Here is a 21,619-nt window from a genome sequence, read left to right as displayed (position 1 = left end):
GTGATGATAAACAAAGCGGTCGCATTGCCTATAGCAGAGGATGTTGATAACGCTCGCTCCCTCGCCGTGAAGGGAGATCGTGGAGCAGCCGTATACGCAGCGCATGAGCGTCTGGAGGAGGATTTAGCAAAACTGTCCGCTGTCATTGCCGACACAAAACGGTATACATCTTCTGGCATGGATCCGTGGGCAGCTGTCTCTTCGACCATTGGGTCTATTTGCCAAGAGGTGGAGCTATGTCTGCAGTTATTCAGCACTGGTGTGAGGATGGAGCGGTCAAGAGGTCTTCGGACTGTTACTATTCTTTACGATTCACGGAAGTGTCCCGCCGATCGATTGCGTGGCTTTTTTCATGTGGTCCTGGCAGCCTTTATTGTCGATGACTTTGCAGCGGTTATGCCGGCCACGGTTGTGTTGAAGTTTGCGCAAGCCGTTCGCGTTTTCGATGCGCAACAAGCCGCTGAGTGGTTAAGGTTGGGCATTCAAGGCATGTTAGATGCGCACAATGCCTCTGAATCGTCTGACTTGCCTTCGTTCTCGGAGAAGCTGCGTTCCTTGTCAGCGTTTGGTGGGTGCAGTTCTGCATCAGCACACACACAACCAAAGGGTACAAATTCTGTCATGGTGTCCATGCTGACCCTCTTGGTTAAGTGTGAGGCAGAGACTGGGGGTACCTCGACGGAGGTACAGGAGAGAAAATGGGATCTTCGTGACTTTGTGGAAGAAGATGTTCTGGAGTCTTTGTTGCGCTTTGAGGTTGAATGCACTGCTATGATGAAGGGGAAAAAGGAACGTATTAGACAGAGAATAGAACAACGTGGCACCAAAAGGCAGGTCGCGGTGCCTCCTCCAGTGTCAGCTCCCGAAACGACAGATAGTAAGGTTGTCTCACGCAATGGCGGTACATCTCGCTTTGAGTTATTGCATCGTTACGTTGAGTACTTTCTGGGTACTGAATGGAAACAGCATCCCTCTCGGGCAGTAGTAGCAGTCGCTGCACTTATAATAATATGCATTTTGCTGCGACGAGTGACTTCTGTTGTGGTGGCCGGCTGGGGAAGTATTCGAAGATCGTCTTATGGGGCGAGGAGAACGCTTACTCTGTGAGAACAGGGTCCTCCCTCGTCTTTCTCGTATTCTTGTTTTCACCGTTATACCTTACGCCGCTGAAAAGGTTCATCCTTCGGATATATATATATATATATATATAATTGTAGTTGCTGCTGTGTTTGATGCTACCCTTTCTCAGGAAGAACTGCAAAAAGGGAGTTGTACAGTCTTTGCTTTCTTTTCACTCTTTTTTTTTCTGTTTGTGTTTTCCTTGTTGTTGTTCTTGTCCTGTGAGGTACTATATCAGCAGATTGTTTTGGGTCTGCAGAATAGGGAGATGATTCCCAGCAAGTACAAGGTTCTTCTTATTTTCATACTCTTCACGCTAAATAATGGGTTCGCGTGGCTCATGTTTGATCCCGTTGCAGGGTGGCTTGAAGAGAACTTCAAGGGAATGTCAGTGAATCAGCTGCAGATTCTCTCCTCGTGGCAACCGCTGGTGTTTCTTGTGATGTTCCTTCCCGTCATGAAAATGGTTACGCAACCAGATGGACTTTGCCGAGCGGTGCGTCTCGGCGCTTCATGTGAGATGGTCGGTGCGGCATTCAAGCTAGTGGGCGCGACTGCGCGCAATTCCTGGGTCGGTGTGCCTCTCCTTCACGTTGGTCAAATATTCAGTGGAGTGGGTTCACCGGTGGCGACGGGGTGTGTTTCCGCACTCTCCGCCATCTGGTTTGAGCCGGAAGAGAGGACAAGGGCCACGGCAGCTGCGGTCTTGTCAAACAGCGTGGGGAATTCAATCTGCTATCTTATCGTGCCGACCATGACGGATGGAGCCACATTCGTCTCCGTAACGGTGTATGAGGTCGTAATGGGCGGCATTGCAACAGCACTCGTGTGGTTCGTCTTTCCCACACAGAAGCTGCCCCTCGAGGAGGAGTGCGTCGCACAGCCTGCAACCACGAAAATCCTTAAAAAGGAGAAGAAGCCTTTGCGTAAGCAGCTCTATCAACTGCTTAGCGAACCTTCAGCTGTTTGTCTCCTGTTGATCTATTCGTGGTCAAGTGGAGGATTCTCAGCATGGATTTCGCTCTTTGACGCAACCTATCACAAATTCTTTTCGGAGAACTTTATCGGAGTAATGAGTTTCTCCGGCATGTTGGCGTACGTTGCTGGTGGTTTAATTTCATCATATCTGACGGACCTTTACTTCAGTCGGCAAATGAAGTATGTGATCTTTTTATGTATAACATGCAACTCTGTCAGCAATCTCATTTTCGTGGCTTCCGCACCAAACAATGATGGGGATTCGTTGTGGACACTCGGTAGGGCGTGGATCGTGGCGGTCACGGCACTGTGTGGATTCTGGAATGGTGCCGCGGCTCCATTGTTTTACGAGCTGATTGCGGAAGTCTCGTTCCCGGTAGATGAGGGTGTGAGCGGCATTGGTGTGTCTGTCTGTGAAAACCTTGGAGCACTAGCCTTTTATCAAGTTGTCTCACGCTTCTACAGGGGACAATCTATGAGCGTCGCGTACTCGTTTGGGATGACAGTAGCCGTGGCTCTCGCGGCTGCGGTGCGACAGAGGTACAACAGATCGTACCATGTGTATATGCTGACGCGTGAACAGCCCAAGGAGGTAGTTGTAGAAAGTTGCGCATCTTCATTGCCATAGGAGAAATAGAAACACTCCGGCAAGCAACATGTTTTTGCTTTTTTTTTTCCTTTTGTTTTTCCCTTTTATGCCTTTGTCCCCCTCTCTGTCTTTATATCCATCTACCTTCTGTTTTATTCGTGTGTATAGGGAGATCTCTTCGCTCAGAATGAATTTCAATTGCGATATGTCTGTCTCTGATGGATGTAGATCTCTGCAACTCTTGGCTAATTTGCTGTGATCGCTTCTAAAGNCCCCCCCCTTTTTTTTTCTTTTTGAAAAGTGTGTCGAGTTTCGACAAAGCTCCCATGTCTAGAAGCAACTCTCCCCCTGAAGATGTTTTGTTTCTCTCCCTTTCTGAGTTCTTTTATTTGGCTATCATATGGCTCGCTTCTATGCGGTAACAGGAGAAAAAACTCTGGATGTCTATGCTCATGGCGGGCATGAAGAAATTCACCGGCCAACATGGCTGCACTCTCTTTATCTCCTCCCCTTTCGTTCTTCCTTTTTGGCTTGTACAGTAGTCGGTCGTGGGCTAGTGGAGACGGAATGAGGCAAACGTTTGCGCGCGGTGCGCCGCGGTACCAACTCTTAGTTCTGCTCCTCTTTGGTCTCACTTACTGTGTCAATATTTTAAACTGGGTGATGTATGTCTACTACAGAAAGGACGAGATTGGGGATGCCGTGACCTCCGCATACCTGGCCTTCTCTATTATAGGCTGGGTTATGTTTTTCTTCTTTGCCTCACCCTTTATATATTGGCCGTACATTTGCGCAGGTGAGATGGCTCCCAAAGCGAGAAGGAACGCCGCATGCCTCGGTGTCACTCTCTGCTTTCTCCTGCATGATTTCCCAATGGAGTGGATTGAGATATACTTGGTGCGGTATCACGGCTGGGGGTACGTTTTTTCAAGTATATCACTCTTCCTCGTGAATATGTGCTTCGCTATTGGGTTTTTTACCACCTGGATCAGTTACAATTGGCTCATCAGCAAGCGGCTGCAGTTGTACTGCAGTGGTACCCTGTTGACGACCCCACCATCGGGGTATATGCCGCCATCTTCAGAGTACTACATGCCTTCTTCGAGGACCTAGAGATGCTTTGTTTGAGTAAGAGATGCAAAGTTATGCCTCAACGAAAGTTCAACTACTCTGTGACCATTGCTGGTGCTTTGATCACAAATTTATTTTGTCGTGTACTTGTTGTGAAGATGGGCATATTTTGCTTTCTCCGTCACCTCTCTATATGTCTGATGGATGAATAGCGAGTCATGTTTTCAGAACTGTGAAAAACGGCTCCACACGCTACATGTGCTCTCGTATGGGCCACCATCGCTGTTATGGCTTGTCGCGCATTTCATTCAAGAGGAATGCATGACGTGTGTTACAGCTGCCTTGTGAGAGGGTCGTGGATGCCAGTTCTTCTTTGTGAGTTTCACTCAAAAAGGTGTACTGCACTGGCTCCTTAGCATGCTCGCTGTGATTTCTTTGGATTTGGCATTATAGAGGTCCATTAGATCAAGCAGATTTCTGGTGTTGTACCTTTTTTGCTTTGTTTAAGGCACAGATTGTGTTTGCATTCTTGAGAGCCTTGTGTCTTTCTCACTGTGTCGTGGGATGTGGTGGCGTAGTTTTTGCGCTTCTTAGCTATATGACACAGGTGAGGAATCAGCTCATCATGGTTTGCGGAGTGTTCAATTTCTCGTGCACGTGCGTTCCGTGGGCAGGCGTATTGTTAACGCGAGTGGTGTTCATCATCGTCAACGTTTCGTTTGTTGTACATTTTTTTTTTTTTGGATGAGCGCGGATTCTACTCCCTCTGTGCGTTGCTTCGTATAGTGATTGCCTCCACCTCAAGTGATATGGATGATTTTGTGTTGAATGGAATTCTTTTGTTTTTCGCGTTAATGCGCGTGACGGTTTGCCAATGGTTTCGCTGCAACCTTCTGTATGCTTTCCCCATAGGGTAGAAATGCTTCGTTACAGCAAGCTTTGTTTCCCAAAAATGGGATGTGAGGAAATCACCCGCAAGGCGAGGCGGGTGCAGATTCGGCCAATGGAGTACATGGCGCAACACCGGATGCAGGTGTGGCAGATGCGTTTCAAGGAGATGGGTCCTCCCTTCTCTAGAGTGTGGGTCGCACTTGGTGGAAAAATGCGGCGGCGGCGTGTCGGCCGACAGGTAGATGTCAAAGATATGCGGTACTACTGGAGGCCCATAGAGCCGCAGTATCAGCGTCTGTACATGTCACGGCTTCGCCTTCATGACCATTCAAACAAAGCGAGACAGCCCATGCGGCTTAGGGCCACCAATCTGGACATTGGGGCAACGAGTAGCTCAATCGAATGGGAAAGGGCCGCTAATAGAAAGTATGGTGCACGGCTAGCTCCACCAAAACGGCCTGATTTTGAGTTCCGCGTTTTTTAAGCCAGCGTCGTTCGCAATGCAAGCCCTTCCCCTTGCAGTCACCTTCACCTTCGGGTATTCAAACGGGGACATGGAGGGGGAATCCTTTTCGTTGTTGCAAAGCCAACCTCTTCCACTCCTTCGAGTGACGGAGGTGCGAGTGTTAGGAAATATGCGTGTTGAACCACATTCTCCACTGGTTTGGATTTACCATCATTCAGGGCCACGCAATATGATCTTGCATAGGGCTGCTTTGGTGTATGTGGTGCAGTTAAGTGCGCTTCCAAAACACTGTGCCGTCACTACTTCCACCTCTAGCCTTTTGCCCTTTCAGACACACGGCGTCGGGGATGTGTCTTGTGGAAGGATGCACAGCGGATTGTATGATGCTCCTTGGAATCCTTGGAAAGACTTGGCGAGCTTGTCCATTTCAGGTAGTAACGTTGGTGATCAGTTGAGAGAAAATGGTTGGTCTTCCTTCTCCCGTCGTGAGTGGGATATTTTTCATGGACGTGCAGTACTGTTTACCTCGTCTGTGAGGGTTCCGCGGTGAAAAAAGTAAAACAGAGAATTATAGCTATGCCGGGACGGCGTAATCGAAGGAGAGTATGGCTGATGAGGTATCCGCCTCAGTGTTGCGGTGTTTGGGCTTACGATAATTATCGGAATGGTGAACTGGGGCTTTTCAACGTACGTCTGCTCTTGGAATAACATTGGAGGTAGAGACAAGTTTGTGTGAAACTGTTTGTTGGGGGTGAAGTACTTGTTGGCATCCTGAGGCGGTGCAAAAATCCACACTATTTGTTTAAGAAGGGCTTCTGACGGAATTGATAGACGATGGAATTTGTTTTGGTAGGATGTATGCGCTTTTTCATGGCGTTGGTTCATTTGTTATTCCGCGTGCCTGCGTAGACAGCGTGGAATGACAGACAATTCACCGTCCTTTCCGTTTCCCTCGGAATAATGTAGTATCCCTCTCTGGTCCTCAGTTCCGATGGTATCCGTTGCATTCAGCATCAGACATGTTTTTTGTTGTTGTTGTTGTTGTCGTTTGAGGTGTGTTTTTACCGGATGAACGTTTGGCTTGCATTAACGGTTTTGGGAAGGCATATGTGTTCTTCATTTTATTTTTTTTCGTTTATTCGTACCACAGCACGCGGAACCGTGCGCACGTCCTGTGAATTATTAGCAAGGAAGGGCGAAGAATTGATGTCTGGACGCGACGTCACTGGTCCTGTCAAGCAGGATGTACGTGTGTTTCAGTCTAGTATTGACACCTCCTCAGTCGTCTCTACCGTATTCAACCAGCCGTCGATGTACATGGGCATTGTCAATATGCTTATCATGTACCTCACTCAGCGCTTTCCAGAGGAGCTAATGTCCCCAAAATACATGACAATGACGTACAACGGCATTCGTGCCCCGGCCATGCTGACCATTCCATTCTGCTGCATTGCGGGGGCATATTTCTCGGTTGCCAGCATCATCAGCACGTCTACGGTGCCTTTGGCTGGCCATTTGTACGGCTACACGCTTAGTCTTGGTGTGGGTCTCACAATGCTGACGTTTCGTCGTGTGTCGTGGTACTACCCGCTGCTGGGTGTTATGTACCTTTCCTTTGGTGGATTTCACCACTACCGGCGCATGATGGTTTATGGCGACAACGCTCCCATCTACAATTGGGGGGACACCACTGAAATTTGGAGCGCGTGGAGGAGGGCTAAACAGGAGAAGAAGCGGCAACGGCAAATGGATAAGAGGTGGATAGACCAGCCGAATCAAGGTAGTTCATAGCGCGCTGCGCGGCGTCGGTAGGTTGAAAACCTTTGTGTGTGCGCGCGTGGTGGAAAAATGAGGAAGGAGGGATGAGAAGATGAACGACCAACAGTGTGTTGCTTCCTGCAGAAACCTGATGTTCTTTGAGTCTCTTCGGCTCTTAATTTTTGTTTATTTTTGAATAAACAATGACTTCTTGGCCTTTTATTTCTCATTGCTTTTTTTTTTTGTTCTGTCGAACAGGAGTAGCAGCAGGAGGAAGAGGAGTAAAACAGGAGGGGACGGTATGTCAACGCTAGAAGACCTGTACGTGTCGTATTGTCGCAGGAGAGGGTGCAAACCGAATAGCTCCCTCTCTCATTACTTGCAGGAGGAGTACGACCGCCATGGCCAGCAACGTGTACTGGAAAGGATTGATCTCTCACAAAATTACGTGGGAAAGAAAGGCATCATCCCTGTGCTGGATCTCGTCAAGAATGTGAAGACGGTGAGGAAGCTGAACACCAGTAATAATATGCTGGAGCATGAGCAGCTGGATCACCTCGTCTATTGCCTCGCCTTGCATCCATCAATGGAAGAGGTAGACATTTCGAACAATTGCCTGCACGACGGAAGCCTCGACCACATTCTAAAGTTGCTAGAGGCGAATAGCAGCATCACCCATGTTGACGCCACCGGGAACGATTTCACGCCTTCATCACTCGCGCGAATAGCCGATAAGTTGGAAAAAAATAAGATACAAAAGGCTGATCGGCAGAAGGATGCGCCGCATCCTGACACAGGGAAGTACTTCCGCGCACAATTGCAGGCCTCACTGGATAGAGAAACCTCCGGAGGCCACACGCACTTCTCCACCTGGTGGAAAAATCCACAGTACATCATGCGCACGTCACGGAGGTCGCGAGTCCGCATCGTCATGGACGTCAGAGATGCCAAGCCGGCGCGGCAGGCCGGGTTTCTCGTCTTCCACACGGACGGAATACGGAAGGTGGTGGAAGCCAGCGCCGATTGCGTCGCCGCGGAGAGCAGCGTCGATCATAGCCACTGCCATGTCACAATGGTGACCGAGGAGGACACGGTGTATGCCATCATGCCGTACACGTTCTACCCTGAGCGTGCCATGGACTTTACACTAACCGCCGAACTCTGCAACGACGACCCGACGGTGGCGGATGGTTGGGTCACGCTGGAGGTGGTTGACCCCGAGCTGGATTGGCTTGTGTACAGTGCGGACGGGGAGTGGACGAGCACCACTGCGGGTGGCTCTCCTGCGCACCACTCGTGGTGTCGCAACCCGATGCTGCGGCTGCAGTACGCGGGATCCACTCACGCGTATCGCATGGCATCACCCGCCACTGTCATGGTGAAGCTTAGCAAGAGTGTAGATCCCGACACAAATGATGACAGACACATTGGATTTGATGTAGTAACACTTGATGCGGCAGGTAATGACAAGCCACCAATCAGTCGCAACGACGAGTATGTGAAATGTACTTGTCCCCATGAACACTGCACAACTGTCAATGCATCTTTTGTGGTGCCGTGCGCTGCGCTTGATTTGTTTGTTGTACCAAGCACGGAGATGCCCGGTGAGTTGGGCTCATACACTGTGACTGTATTCTCCGCTGTACCCCTGACTCTGACGACTTCGGCGTTTCCCCACGGCTGGAACTACCGCGCCGTCACGGGGGTGTGGAACGAATGTAACTGTGGTGGTAGTCGGGAGTACAGCATGTCGTGGAAGTCCAATCCCTCCGCGGCCCTCAGCTTTGACACGAGCCAGTCACCACCAGATATCACTGTTTTCATGGAAAGCTCTCTGCCGCACACCACCCCCTCCACTGCCCATGACAGCAGCACCCAGCCAAGCGCCGAGGAATCAGAAATGACTCTAACAGAGCTACAGGAAAAGAAGGAGCTTCAAGACTTTATGCGTCGGCATCAAGTGGACCATATGGAAGGGTGCGTGTCCATCATCGAAGCCAGTCCACCTTTCTACCGCGCACTGTACTCCTCAGAGTATTCAGGCGGATCTGTGGCTCACCTGGCAGTGCCTCGCGTGGAAGAAGAGTTCTACATACTTGCCACGACACGCTACGCTGGTCAGTTGGGGGATTTTACGCTTCACATTTTTTCTTCTCACCCCTTCGTTGTGGACGGTGTCGAGACATTGGCATTGCGGGAACGCCAGTCACAAATGATGCAATACGCTGAAGAGAACCAGGCCAGACAAGCGGTCAAATCAATGTCAACGGTGACTCGACGTGTGCCAGAAGAGGACGAGGAGATGATCGTCACACGCAACGAGATTCTCCGTCGATGTATGACGACAGGTGAAAAGTATGTAGATCGAGACTTCCCTTGTGGTGGGTCCTCATTATGGTTGGACCCAGAGGCAAAGGCACCTTCAGATTTTCCCAAGCAAATTGTGTGGAGAAGGCCCACAGACCTGAACGAACGTGTCGTGTTTCTCCAGGACTGGAAATGTGATTGCCCCTTCCCATACTCAAGGCGAGATTGGTTTGCCTCAGTCACTCACGCGATTGCCACAAAGCCTGAGTGGATTCAGATTCTGGCTGTTGGATATGACGTAATGAAAGGGATGGCCCAGTTTCGCTTCTTCAAGGATGGAAAGTGGACAGTGGTCACCATCGACGACAATCTTCCCTCCGACAGCACCACAGAGCTTTGCATGGGGCGACCAGCAACAGACAAAGCTGATTTCTTTTTTCCACTCTTGGAGAAGGCCTACGCGAAGCTGCACCGTTGCTACGAGGCTTTGGAGCGAAAGGTAACGCCAGAGTTGGGTGTTGTAGAGGTGATGTGTCAAGGCCTTATGGACCTTTCAGGTTTTATGACTGTTAGCTATCCCCTGAGCGGTAGCAATAAGCTAGTCCAGGAGGAGCAGGACAAAATCTGGATGAAGCTAAAGAACGCTGTTAAGCCTGATGTACTTTTCAGTTTACTGCTTCTAGGTGAAAGCAGTGGGGCGACTGAACGGGGTGGATTGGGGATATTGAGTGATCACCTGTATCCTGTACTGGACGCACGCTTCATTGAAGGTCAGCGGTTAGTCAAGCTGCGCCATTGGGGACAAACAGCAGAGATACAATGGTGCGGGAAGTGGCGACCAAACAGCAAAAATTGGACTGGCACACTCCGGGAGATCCTTCAATTCAAAGAAGAGGATAAGGAAACCTTTTGGTTGAGCTTTGATGAGGTCTTGTTCTATTTCACTAATCTCATCATGACGGCGGGAACGTCAAGCAGCTGCTGGGTATCGGCAGATTTCTCTAATTCTCCAAAATGCTCTGAAGGACGACTTTCTTGTGGATCTCAATTCTCTCTGCAGCTCGGTGATTTTCCACCGGATGTGAAAAAGCTGCAGATTACACTGGGCCTCCATCAGCTGGATCCACGGGCAAGGGTCTTGCGCCACAAGGGAGCGTTAGCGACATACCGCACGGCTATTGGAATGGCTGTTGTGGCAACCGAAGACAACACAGTCTGGTTGAAGGAACTTCAGGAAAATGGTGTGGTACGACGTGTAGAACCATGCAAACGCCGAGATACCTTCTGCCCCTTAATGATTGATATTGAAAATGTCGTTGGAAAGAAACGTTTGACACTCATTGCATTCAAGGAAGACCAAAGAGCTCCAAACGTCACTTGTCTTTTGTCAGCATGGTCGGAGAGCTGCAGCGTTGCACTCGTACCGATGGAGCGAGACACTAGAATAACCGTGGATGGTGAGTGGCCAAGTGGTTTCCCCATCGGACCCCCTTTTTCGTCCTCTTGGCGAAATTGCCCGCAGTACTTTGTTTTTCCGAGTCAATCGACAGATGTCTCTCTCTTCCTTCGCCAGGAGGTGCCGGTTGGTCAGCCCCCGAAGCCCATTGGTTTTACTGTTCACCGTGCCACGGCATGTCGTAGTTACCTTGAGTATGACCCAGAAACGGTAATTCTGCTCGTGAAGGCTGAAGCATCTCCCTTTGTCGGAGGGACGGTGCGACTCTTTGGTATGAAGGAAAGAAGAGGGATGCCGTATATTATTGTGCCGTTCTGCACGGACCCCGTTCCTGGAGGAAAGTTTCACATTGAGACTGTTGCGAACCGTTCGTTGAAGCTCTGCCGCATAGACCCGAGGCTTGATTGGTGTCGTGAAAGACAAAATGCGTCCTTCTCGTTGGCTGATGGAAGTGTTGGTGGGTCGCCGCGTTTCTCGTCGTGGCGCAGTAGCCCGCAATTTGCCCTTACATTTCCTTTGGGGGGTCAGGGGCGGGTTTTCATTGCCACCACAAACGATAACGCGAATGACACACTGACAGAGATAGGAATGCTACTGGTTCAAGGAGACAACCAGTGGGAGAATGGACAGCGACGGAAGTTAGTCATTTCCCCCGAGGACATTATTGCTCGCTCTGAGGAAAAGATTGGTGAAGTGTCGATTGATTGTCAGGTCGATGTGCTTCCAGGATGCAGTCTCGTTCTCATCGTGTACGCCAGCATGCCATACCGAGAGGCTGACGTGACGGTTGACTTTTTTTCTGCATCTGCAATGGAAGTGAGTCGTGTGAAGGAGTGGCAGCAGGTCGCAATGGTGGAGGGTAGCTGGGAGCTCGGCTACACAGCTGGTGGTGGAGCAGAGGCATTTGGCAACTGGATCAACAACCCGTTCTTCGCATTGAACACATTTCGTCAGACGCAAATTGTGGCACTTCTGCTGCAGTATCCCCGTGGGCCTGAAAAGCCGATTGTGAAGAGGGCAGGAAAGAAAAAGGCGTTATTGCCTCCCATCATAATCAATCCAAACAACAGAATGGAGATTGCTGTTGATTTAAACGCTCAGGACAGTGAACTGACACCCATCGCCACTACTCCCTACACCCGGAACAGTGAAGTGACGCTGGTTGCGTCTGTACCTTCCGCGGATTCACTTCCTTTCGTGTTTGTCCCCCACACCAAGTTTCCTGAAGGGAATGGCGATTTCAAGCTCTTCGTGTACGCTGATTCTATGATCGAGTTGAACCCCCTCTCTAAAGAACGCATACCTTACGTGTGAGAGGGGATATGTAAAGAGATGGCCGCAGCATGTATATGCGTTGCCTGCTCGGCAAAGGATGTAGTTTGACCTGAAAGAAAAAAAAGTGACTGTGTGCACCATCAGTCGTGTTCCTTATTGTTATTATTATTATTTTTTTGGTGTATGTCGTTGTCATGGTGGTGATTGTGGTGCTGAACACTATGGAAGCGTTTCTCTTTTAGGTGAGGCGAAGATTGAGGAGAACAAAAGGGGGATATTGCTCTACGGTGAGGCGTCCTAGCCTACGCTTTCCGTTTTATCACTCTTCCTTGCTTCTTTCTTTTTTCCCTTCCTTCCTGCATTCTGCATTTTCCTTCATTATATATATATATATATATATATATATATATATACTCCCTCGTCCCTTGCTTCACCGCAGTGCACTCTGTAGAGTCATCAACAATGATGCGGCGCACCGTTGCGGCGCTGGAGAAGCTCGTTATAGTGGAGTCGCCGAACAAGGTGATAAAGATTGAGGGCCTTCTGAGCGACCCGAACGTCATCCCCGACTGGTCGTTCAAGCAGGAACACCTCAAGCATGTCGGCGTCGGCACCGAAAAGGCGGTGGCGATGGCGACTACCGGGCACTTCATGGGACTCAAGGAGATCCGGTGGACCCCGCGCAGCGTTCCGGCCGTGGAGGAGGGCGACGAGCCTTTTCCACCGAATGGGACCCTTGCCGACTTCACACTCGAGTGGCAGCTGCTTCCGGGGCGTCGCATACAAGAAACGTTGGAGCGCTACTTGCAGGAGAAGGTAAACAACGTGACGGAGATTATACTTGCGACCGATCCGGATCGTGAGGGAGAACTCATTGCCGTCCACGCCCTTCAGACAATAAAACGGCTGTACCCAAAGCTCAAAGTCCCCTATTCTCGTGCATACATGCACAGCATCACAGAGGATGGTATTCGAAAGGCCATGAAGGAGCGTCACATGGAAAGGTGTGATTATGATCTTGCAAATGCCGCTGAGACACGCCACGCCATGGATCGAATCTTTGGGTTTCTGGGGAGCTCTGTGGTGCGGGCTGCCAATGCTCAAATGCGCTCCATTGGTCGTGTGCAGACTCCTGCGCTTATTCTCATAAACGAAAGGGAAGAAAAAATTGCTTCGTTTTTGGAAAAAAACAAACCGACGTACATTGTCGAAGCGATGTGTCAGTTTCCAGGCGCGCACGCCACAACTTTCTCGCAGGTTGTCAGCATCCACCCCGACCGCAAGGGGGATTCAGCCAGCTGGAGCACCGAGGCGGAGGCGAAGCGGTGCTTGCAAGCATGGAAGATGAATAGCTGCGGTGGCTTCAGCGTCCCTCAAGGGTCAGTCATTATCCCATCCGAGGTGCCGCCACCGCAGCCATTCACAATGGCTACCGCGATTGCAAAGGCAAACCGTCAGCTGAAGATGAGCAGCGAGACGGTCAGCAGCTGTCTTCAGGACTTGTTCCAGCAAGGCCACATTACTTACCCTAGAACTGATAGCACCCGCATTGACGACGGTGCCCTGTCTACTATATACGATGCGATCAAGAAGAATTTTGGTAAGGAGTACCTCTACCGTCTTGAAGATCGGGCAACAAAAGTTCAGGAGACCAAGAAGACCAAAAAGCCTGCAAAGAGAAAATCCACCAAGCACAGCAGTGATGTAGAGCGTCCTGTCGGAAATGTGGAGGATGCCCATGAGGCTATCCGTCCAACAAACATTTACGCTGATGGCAACTCTCTCTCACTACCCCCACACACAAAGGCTGTTTACGAGCTCGTGAGGAGAAATACTCTGGCAGCCTTCATGATTCCCATGAAGAGTGAGAAGATTGCGGCGACTGTGAAGTTTACCAGCGGTAGCGGGGAGAAGCTGTGGACGCTGCTGGAAGGCAAACGTACCGCAGAGCCGGGGTGGACACGCGCATTCCAGAAAGGTGACACCGCCTCCTCTTCTTTGGCTTCCGCCAACGCTGCCAGCACCAATGTTGAGGACACTGATGATATGACAGAGAAGGAGGGTACGCCTGNCCTCCTCTTCTTTGGCTTCCGCCAACGCTGCCAGCACCAATGTTGAGGACACTGATGATATGACAGAGAAGGAGGGTACGCCTGTTGTTCGCTCTCTTTCACAAGAGGAGTTTGAAGCTATCGCCAATTTGCGCAACGCGTTGAATTCCTCAAAGCTGTCGCAGTTGTTTGAGGTGCGCTCTCCTACTGTTCGTGAGAACCGCCCAATGCCGCCACTGCCGCACTCGGAGGGCTCGCTCATCGAAGAGCTGAAGAATAACGGTGTGGGTCGCCCAAGTACGTATCCGATGATAGTGAAGACACTCTTGACGCGGGGCTACATTCAGGTGAACGCCAAAGGGCGCTGCGAGACAACACCGATTGGACGGTTGCTGGTGTCGGCGGCGAAGTCAACCTTCCCGTCGATTGTTGACATCGGCTTCACTGCATCCTTCGAGAAGAAACTTGACCTCATTGCAAAGCCGATCCCTACGAAGCGACCAGCTGTCCTTCGAGGAATGAGCGTGTCTCAGGCTGACTACGTGCTCTCTGTGTTCCTCTCGACATTCCTCAACTATGTTGCAGAGGCCACGCGAGCACAACGCGCTCGCATCGTGGAGCGCTCCATGCGGCTGAAACACGAGCAGGAGGGTGCGTCAGATATGGANGAGGCCACGCGAGCACAACGCGCTCGCATCGTGGAGCGCTCCATGCGGCTGAAACACGAGCAGGAGGGTGCGTCAGATATGGATGAGACAGAGTTTGAGGAGAGTGTCGCGAGTGCCAAGAAGAAAGTAGCGCTTGCAACTGGCGACTTAACAACACTACCAAGAACCCATCATACCTTCACGGCTCTGCAGCGCGGCTTAAACGATTACCTTCGCCGCCACTTTCCACCTGCGCATGTAAACTCATCTTCTGGAGGAGATGTCGGTGCTGGCCAGAGTAACATCAACAGCAAGAAAAGTAACGGTTTCAGTTGCAGTGCAGAAAACGGCGACATCGACGGTGACAACAGCACGGCGATGACGGATGATGCATCAGTGATGCCACCACCACCACCACCACCACGACGGAGGTCTGAGAAGAGCAGAGGGTCATATTGATGTCTTGCGTCTTCTTTTGGGTCATAGATAATAGAGAGCCGCTGCTGCTGTCATTGCAAAAGAAAGAAAGAGAGAGAGAGAAAGAGAGAGAGAGAGAGAGAGAGAGAAAGAAAGAGAGAGAGAGAGAGAGAGAAAGAGAGAGAGAGAGGAAGGAAGGGAAGGAGGGAGGGAGAGAGATGAAGAGAGAGGGATACAGCAGGTGGCACTGCCATTTTTGTCTGTAGGCTTCTATATATATATATATATATCTGTATATATATACATGGCTCTGTGTGTTTTCACAGTTACTCCGAACGGAGAGAAACAACGGTAATGCAACGTAACCTGGAGATTGTTGAGGGGGAAACAGGCGAGCGTGCCGTGCGATACAGAGGTACTATCAAAGCCAATCCTGAAGCCCCCAAAAACCCTCAACGTGTGAGGACACACTTCCATTTCGTACGACAAACCGATTGAAAGAGGGTGATGGTGAATGGAGTAGGAGGAGGAGAGTGAGCCTTCATCCCTGCATGTGCGCGGAATTCCCCCCCATCTTGTCACCTATGTTGAAGTGCAAATAGACTGAAAATACACACAAACACACACAAAGTAAGGAATGAAGGCGTCGGTTAGGGAACTTTCGCTGATGGTATTGGATGAATACTGCGTGTTGTGTAACGTCTGGCTCGCGGGCAGTGCGGCACAGCACGCTTGTGGTGATAAACACGTTAGGTGGAGCGATGCGATAGAGGCCGTCTTTCGTGGCACGGCCCCAGCGGCGTGCGTGCTGGCAGCTGCGCTTCTTCAACAGGAGCTAGAGACCCAGGTGCGAGCACACTACTGTCTCTATTGCCGCAAGCCTGTGGGAAGTGGCTTTCGCCATACCGTTCAGCACCTTAACAGCAGACACCACTGCCGGCAGCACGCGCATCCGCCTCTTTCGGCAACCTCGGTGAAGAATACAAGGGAACCACTGCTCACTGACGGTCTTGTCCGCGACGTGTTCTGTCCCTTGTGCGATTGTGTGGTTCCTACACAGCCTGAGCGGCATTTACTCTCTGGCCGGCACCAGCNAAATTCGAAAGGCGCGAATTCCTGCGAGACGCTGGCGCAAGCGGTGCGGACGAAGCGAGATGCATGGTGCGAGTTACTCCAGCCACTGCATGGCAGCATATGCTGTTCATGTGTCGAGTACGTCCCTGCGAAGGAAATCATGCGACACTTCGTGTCGGCTCGACACAAAGCGGCCCACTCTTTAGCGTCAACGGCGCAAGACGATGTGGGATGTCTGCGCCTTTTCCTGGATGCAGCACAACAGTATACCTCGGATGGCTATTGCGCTGTTTGCGACGCCACCCTGAAGTCGTCAACGACTCAGCACACAAGGGGGAAACACCATGCTATGGAAATGCTGCGTGCCCATTGCGATCCTACGAAATCGCGGGAGCTGTGGGGGGAGAGGTGGGTCGCCTTTACGCGCAAAAGACAAAATAAATGTACGGGAACGAGCCACAAACTGCAAACGGTAAAGATGCCGTCTCCACTGCTGTATTCAGAACACAGTGACGTGCCCACTGGTGCCGAGGTGCCAACAAACGGGTGCCTGCAGCCTGCTTTGGAGCGCCGCTCTCTTGCCGAAATGCCGTTCCTCTTTTTTTGCCTCAACGGTCACTGCCTCTTGTGCGGCATCGACCTGACGCCGCAGGCAATAGGCCTGGTGGCAACACCGGTCTGCAAAGATCACTGCCGCACTCAGGGGCACCAACGCGCCCTCGACGATTTTGTCTCCCAGCAAGGAACAGCAGGTCCTGGGGACGCAGCAGCGGCCTGGGCGGTGCGCTGGTACGAGGCGGTGCTTCACTCGCTGCGTGCACACCCTGGTTGGCACGAACCCGCCGAGTGCACGGGCCTTCACACAAGTGTTGACTTTTTGGAGATACTCAAGGACGACCATCGAGCTGTCGTATTCGCCGACGCTCTCTGCGTCACCGCCACTCCCACCGGTTCGGTATGAGGCACCTGCTTGCAGTCTTAAGTTTTCTCCATTCTTCTTATAGTGGGTGTCTTAATTGTTTGTTTTGTGTGTCTCTTTCACTCTCTTTTCTTTCTCTCACTGCGTGCGTGTTGCGTGGCTTCTGTGTGCGTTTCTTTCATTGGTCTCCCTTGTAATGCATTGCCTGCAGCGAGAGTTTGAGTGATACTTTGGTAGGATGGCAGAGCGACGGCAGCCACGTGTGCTGGGCGCCAAGCGGACGATCGCCGACGTGCTTGGCGAGAAGGTGGCGGGTAACGAGAAACAACTGCAGGGGCTAATCATGCGTGTCGTGGCTGGCACCGTGGACGAGAGCGTCACATTGGAGCAGCTGGAGCACGTTGTCGCCTTCTACGCGAGTCATAACAGCGAATACACACGGGCGGGGGAAGACGACATTCAGGTTCTCACGGCAGAGATCCTGAACAATTCCATCCGTTCTGTAATGGTATTCGGCGACTTTTCTCCTGCCTTTAGTGACGTTGAAGTGTACTCTATCTCTGTCGCAATGCAGTACAACTTGTCGTTAGAAGCGTTAACGATAAACGGCGTGAACGTGAGCGATGAGGCGGTGTCTATGTTGTGTGAGGCGCTCGTCAAGTCACGTGTGAGTTTCATTGATCTGTCCAACGCCCCACTGGAGGATGAGGCGGGGCGCTCATTGGCTGCGCTGGCGCACGTGAATCCGTATGTGCGTACAGTTGTTCTCGACGATACACTCATAGCTGAGGAGGTGCTTGACGAGATTGACGTCGCATGCCAATTCAATCAGAGTAACTTCGAAGGGAACGGCGAGAAGGTTGACATTAGGAACGGGGCCGAAGTGGCGCGACTACGGCACCGCCTGCAACACGTCATTCGGGCAAAGCACAGTAATACGTATTACTGCGTTGCCCACCTGCTGGGGATGTGTCCCAACGGCGATCTCTGTCTCTATTCGCACTCTCCCATGACATCAGGGGCGCCCGACGCGAACGCCAATCTCCACGAGCGCATCGCCGACCTCTTTGCTGGTGGGGGAAAGTGGCAGGAAAAACTCCCACTACCACCCCGGGAGGGGGCGTCATGGAAGAGCCCGGACGAGCAGGAGGGATACACGCTACGGCTCAACATGGCGAAGCGCAAGGCAGTGAAGAAGCGCAGCGATATTGCCGGTGCTGCTGGAGCACACGACAAGGCTGACGGGTGGCGTGGATCACTTCGTGTGGTAGGTACATCTCTAGTGGTGTTGGTTGCTGCTGTTACTGCCACCGCACTGTGGACCTTGCGGAGGCGGGGCGGCGAGAGCGCTGTGCGGATTTTGTAGGGCAAGTAGTGCTGCATCGATCGAAAGCGTATCGTAGCATGGGTTCTGTTGAAGATGTGTATGTTGTCCTTTAATCTATGTCTTTTAATGCCCTTTGCTTTTTTTTTTCTCCATCTTCCTTCTCACTTGGAGATTTCCTGACTGGTTTCTACGCAAGAATCATCATTTAAAGAAAACACCGANATCGAAAGCGTATCGTAGCATGGGTTCTGTTGAAGATGTGTATGTTGTCCTTTAATCTATGTCTTTTAATGCCCTTTGCTTTTTTTTTTTCTCCATCTTCCTTCTCACTTGGAGATTTCCTGACTGGTTTCTACGCAAGAATCATCATTTAAAGAAAACACCGAAAAACACTGTGAAAAATGGCTGGATCAGGGCACGACCAGTCAACTGACATTTTCTCTGCCGATGGTCGGGTTTTCCAGGTTGAATACGCCTGCAAGGCGGTTGACAATAGCAGCACCGCCATCGCCGCCTGCTGCAAGGACGGCGTCGTGGTTGCAGTGGAGAAAATCCTCACCAGTCGCATGCTGGAGGAGCGGTCCAATGACCGCATCCATGTCGTAGATCGCCAGGCTGGTCTCTGCATCTGTGGCATGCTTCCAGATGGCCGCGCAGTCGTCTCACGAGCCCGTGCGGAGGCGGAGAACAGCCGAGAGGTGTTTGCTGCCCCGATCCTGGGCTCAGTGCTGGCTTCTCGCATTGGGGAGTTCATGCACGTCTACACCACGCACTACGCATTTCGCCCTTTCGGCTGCTCTGTCATCATCGCATCGTACGCCGATGATGGGCCGCAGCTCTTTGTGTCGGATCCGAGCGGGACAGTGGCCGGCTACTACGGCATAGCGTTGGGGAAGGGCAAAACTGTTGCCAAGACGGAGCTGGAGAAGCTGAACTTCAAGACACTGACCTGCGATGAGGCGGTAGTGAAGCTCACCAACATTCTGTACGAGGTGCACGATAAGACGAAGGACAAGCTGTACGAGGTGGAGGTGGCGTGGGTCTGCGACAGGTCCGATCGCGTGTTTCAGCACGTCCCGAGTGCGATGATCCCGAAGCCGCCTGCGGCGCAGTAGTGATGCAAAGAAGATGAGGAAAGAGACAGCAAGGACGAGAGAGAGAGAGAAAGAAAGAGAGAAAGAAGGACAAATACAATGCCTGTGAAGCGAAGAAAGGGATTTGGGAGGAACGGCTTGCCCCTGTTGTTGCTTTCTTGATAGGAGATGTTCTTTTATTCTGTTTGGACGTTCCTCTGCCCTTCCTGCCTCGAAGGACGGAGGAATTCACGCGCAGGTGGGTATGCGTGGTCCTGCAGCACGCCACCATAGTGTATGCCTGGCTTTCTGCTTTCTTTTTCTTATGACTCCCAGACTGCCCTAGAAGAAACGGCCAGCTGGGTTTTAGGGCTTCCTGAAAAAAAAAAAAAAAGAAATAATTATCGGAGCGCAGTGACATCTCCCTCAGCTTGTTGCCTTTCGGCCACCAGCATTCGAATGGGACGACATGAGCCACACGCTGTGTGACATTTGGAGAGCAGAGCTAGGAGTGTGCTTGGGGTGCTGGCGTTGCTCCTACTTGCGGTGATGTGATAACCCTTGGATGGCAGTCTGCGACTGTGGCGAATGTGAACCGGCGCTCTGTTGGGACCGATGTGTGCTTTACGCCACTGCGGCTCTGTCTTTCCTTTGATTGCGTATGACTATTTGTTTGCTTTTTTTTTTCTTTGGTGTTTGTTATCTTCCTTACAAGCGTAAAGTGAGGAAAAAGGGACACGGTAAGTGCTGCAGCGCTGGCATTAAGCTTTTTGGGCGGCGGGGGCTAGTTGTCAGATGGTTCTGCGTCGCGTGCCGGTCCGCTTCGGTGTGCACCGTGTGGGCTACACGCACCCAAGCAGCCTTCCTGTGCCGTGCGCGCAGCGGTGGGACTTGCGGTTGGCGCGTGCTCGAATATTCCAGGAGTATATCGAGGAGAAGGCGCCAGGCGCGTGGCAGTTAGAGGATGAGCGGTCCATGTCACCAGAGTTCAAGACCTTTACAGGTTATCCGATGCGGGATATGCGGCCGGGGTATGGACAGAATTTGCCAGACTTCATTATGAAGAAGCGCTTGCCGAACAACACACATTATGAACTGTTCGCCCGCCGAGACATCCCCAACGAAGACAACGCCATGTATGGGAAGTATCTCTACGACATGACGGTGCACGGTACCTCTCTTCCTTCCACGTACAGGATGCACAAGGACATTAACAAGGCTCAACGCAACGATAGGAAGCTATCTGGCAACCGCTTCAAGGTGCTTTGCTCATCTGGGGCGAAGAATCCGCCGTCACGGTGGGAGCCGCTTCCCGATGCGACAGATGAGGAAGAATAGTAGTGTGTGGGGTGATGCAGCTGTCGAGCATTTTGGTGCGAGGGTGCGGTACAAAAAAGTTCGCAGATGGACGGTACGTTTGTATGTGTGTGTGTGTGTGTGTGTGTGTGTGTGTGCGGCGACAAAGCCCTGCTTTTTGGATGCCAACCAGTCGATTGTTTTTTTTTTGGTTTGATGCCAATGCCCTTTTTTTGTGTTTTCTTCGCGACGTGTTGGCGGCGCGGAGTTCCTGATAATCCCTCATGCTGTGGCCGTGCATTTTTCTTTCGTTTGCTCTTGCTGCTGGGGCTATGTAGCGTAAGCGCATGCTCGCAATCCACGACTGGAAAAGGGACTGGGTGACCGAAGGTCATGCGCAGCGGCAGTATTTTGCCAGGAATTCCCTCCAACGCAGCTTTCGCGGGGATTCACAGCGTCGTGTGACGTCGTCTTCGGCTCCTTCCAGTGTAGCGGTGGTGGATTGCTGCTGGGCCCGCGGCCATCGCACGGGCGGCACGCCTTCCACAGTCGTCTCACCCCTTGCCTCTTGTCTTTTCTGCGCCCTTTCGGGGGGAGGTGTGTGCATTCTTAACACCACCAATTTCGCCAAGACGTACCTGTTCGAGGGCGACGCACAGCAGCGACAGGGCCGCAAGGATGACCGGGGCCAGAAGAAGGACGCGCCGCAGCAGCATGACGGGAGGCGGGAGCGGCTGGTGGCAATCGACTGCCAACTCGTCGCGCGCCGGACGGTAAAGGAGGAGGCGGTGCCACGGACTGCGGCAAAGGGGGCAACCACCGGTGCGGCGGACGAATCGGTGGCGCTCGTGTGCGCGGTGGTGGATGGGTGGCTGTGCACGTTTGCCGTCGACGCCGATGCCGTC

The 21,619-nt window shown here is 51.7% G+C and overlaps 14 protein-coding genes across 14 annotated transcripts; all 14 read left to right on the top strand.

Moving 5' to 3' along the window:
- Positions 1-3: 3 nt before the first annotated feature.
- On the top strand, positions 4-1,107 carry DQ04_00431130 (hypothetical protein; the record flags this gene model as incomplete). Its single annotated transcript, XM_009308987.1, has 1 exon — positions 4-1,107. One exon carries the CDS (start codon positions 4-6, stop codon positions 1,105-1,107), a length of 1,104 nt encoding a protein of 367 aa, XP_009307262.1.
- Positions 1,108-1,387: 280 nt separating this feature from the next.
- DQ04_00431120 (MFS transporter, FLVCR family, disrupted in renal carcinoma protein 2) lies at positions 1,388-2,725 on the top strand (the record flags this gene model as incomplete). Its single annotated transcript, XM_009308986.1, has 1 exon — positions 1,388-2,725. The coding sequence occupies one exon, from the start codon at positions 1,388-1,390 to the stop codon at positions 2,723-2,725; it is 1,338 nt and encodes a 445-aa protein (XP_009307261.1).
- A 528-nt stretch (positions 2,726-3,253) lies between these two features.
- Positions 3,254-3,799, top strand: DQ04_00431110 (hypothetical protein; the record flags this gene model as incomplete). Its single annotated transcript, XM_009308985.1, has 1 exon — positions 3,254-3,799. One exon carries the CDS (start codon positions 3,254-3,256, stop codon positions 3,797-3,799), a length of 546 nt encoding a protein of 181 aa, XP_009307260.1.
- Positions 3,800-4,676: 877 nt separating this feature from the next.
- On the top strand, positions 4,677-5,132 carry DQ04_00431100 (hypothetical protein; the record flags this gene model as incomplete). Its single annotated transcript, XM_009308984.1, has 1 exon — positions 4,677-5,132. The coding sequence occupies one exon, from the start codon at positions 4,677-4,679 to the stop codon at positions 5,130-5,132; it is 456 nt and encodes a 151-aa protein (XP_009307259.1).
- Positions 5,133-5,148: 16 nt separating this feature from the next.
- DQ04_00431090 (hypothetical protein) lies at positions 5,149-5,664 on the top strand (the record flags this gene model as incomplete). Its single annotated transcript, XM_009308983.1, has 1 exon — positions 5,149-5,664. One exon carries the CDS (start codon positions 5,149-5,151, stop codon positions 5,662-5,664), a length of 516 nt encoding a protein of 171 aa, XP_009307258.1.
- A 656-nt stretch (positions 5,665-6,320) lies between these two features.
- On the top strand, positions 6,321-6,905 carry DQ04_00431080 (hypothetical protein; the record flags this gene model as incomplete). The annotated part of the gene is made up of 1 exon (XM_009308982.1): positions 6,321-6,905. The coding sequence occupies one exon, from the start codon at positions 6,321-6,323 to the stop codon at positions 6,903-6,905; it is 585 nt and encodes a 194-aa protein (XP_009307257.1).
- A 268-nt stretch (positions 6,906-7,173) lies between these two features.
- Positions 7,174-11,949, top strand: DQ04_00431070 (calpain cysteine peptidase; the record flags this gene model as incomplete). The annotated part of the gene is made up of 1 exon (XM_009308981.1): positions 7,174-11,949. One exon carries the CDS (start codon positions 7,174-7,176, stop codon positions 11,947-11,949), a length of 4,776 nt encoding a protein of 1,591 aa, XP_009307256.1.
- A 423-nt stretch (positions 11,950-12,372) lies between these two features.
- Positions 12,373-14,028, top strand: DQ04_00431060 (DNA topoisomerase IA; the record flags this gene model as incomplete). Its single annotated transcript, XM_009308980.1, has 1 exon — positions 12,373-14,028. One exon carries the CDS (start codon positions 12,373-12,375, stop codon positions 14,026-14,028), a length of 1,656 nt encoding a protein of 551 aa, XP_009307255.1.
- Positions 14,029-14,188: 160 nt separating this feature from the next.
- Positions 14,189-15,067, top strand: DQ04_00431050 (putative DNA topoisomerase IA; the record flags this gene model as incomplete). Its single annotated transcript, XM_009308979.1, has 1 exon — positions 14,189-15,067. One exon carries the CDS (start codon positions 14,189-14,191, stop codon positions 15,065-15,067), a length of 879 nt encoding a protein of 292 aa, XP_009307254.1.
- Positions 15,068-15,662: 595 nt separating this feature from the next.
- Positions 15,663-17,060, top strand: DQ04_00431040 (hypothetical protein; the record flags this gene model as incomplete). Its single annotated transcript, XM_009308978.1, has 1 exon — positions 15,663-17,060. One exon carries the CDS (start codon positions 15,663-15,665, stop codon positions 17,058-17,060), a length of 1,398 nt encoding a protein of 465 aa, XP_009307253.1.
- A 196-nt stretch (positions 17,061-17,256) lies between these two features.
- Positions 17,257-18,384, top strand: DQ04_00431030 (hypothetical protein; the record flags this gene model as incomplete). Its single annotated transcript, XM_009308977.1, has 1 exon — positions 17,257-18,384. The coding sequence occupies one exon, from the start codon at positions 17,257-17,259 to the stop codon at positions 18,382-18,384; it is 1,128 nt and encodes a 375-aa protein (XP_009307252.1).
- A 362-nt stretch (positions 18,385-18,746) lies between these two features.
- Positions 18,747-19,460, top strand: DQ04_00431020 (putative proteasome alpha 7 subunit; the record flags this gene model as incomplete). Its single annotated transcript, XM_009308976.1, has 1 exon — positions 18,747-19,460. One exon carries the CDS (start codon positions 18,747-18,749, stop codon positions 19,458-19,460), a length of 714 nt encoding a protein of 237 aa, XP_009307251.1.
- Positions 19,461-20,213: 753 nt separating this feature from the next.
- DQ04_00431010 (hypothetical protein) lies at positions 20,214-20,756 on the top strand (the record flags this gene model as incomplete). The annotated part of the gene is made up of 1 exon (XM_009308975.1): positions 20,214-20,756. The coding sequence occupies one exon, from the start codon at positions 20,214-20,216 to the stop codon at positions 20,754-20,756; it is 543 nt and encodes a 180-aa protein (XP_009307250.1).
- A 305-nt stretch (positions 20,757-21,061) lies between these two features.
- On the top strand, positions 21,062-21,619 carry DQ04_00431000 (hypothetical protein; the record flags this gene model as incomplete). Its single annotated transcript, XM_009308974.1, has 1 exon — positions 21,062-21,619. A coding segment is annotated over one exon (558 nt), but the record flags the coding sequence as incomplete, so codon positions are not given.

The sequence above is a fragment of the Trypanosoma grayi genome (genome assembly GCF_000691245.1).
Source record: "Trypanosoma grayi strain ANR4 Tgr_43_V1, whole genome shotgun sequence".
NCBI lineage: Eukaryota > Euglenozoa > Kinetoplastea > Trypanosomatida > Trypanosomatidae > Trypanosoma > Trypanosoma grayi.
Note: the sequence above shows the minus strand (reverse complement) of the source record. Positions and strands in the feature narration are given on the sequence as shown.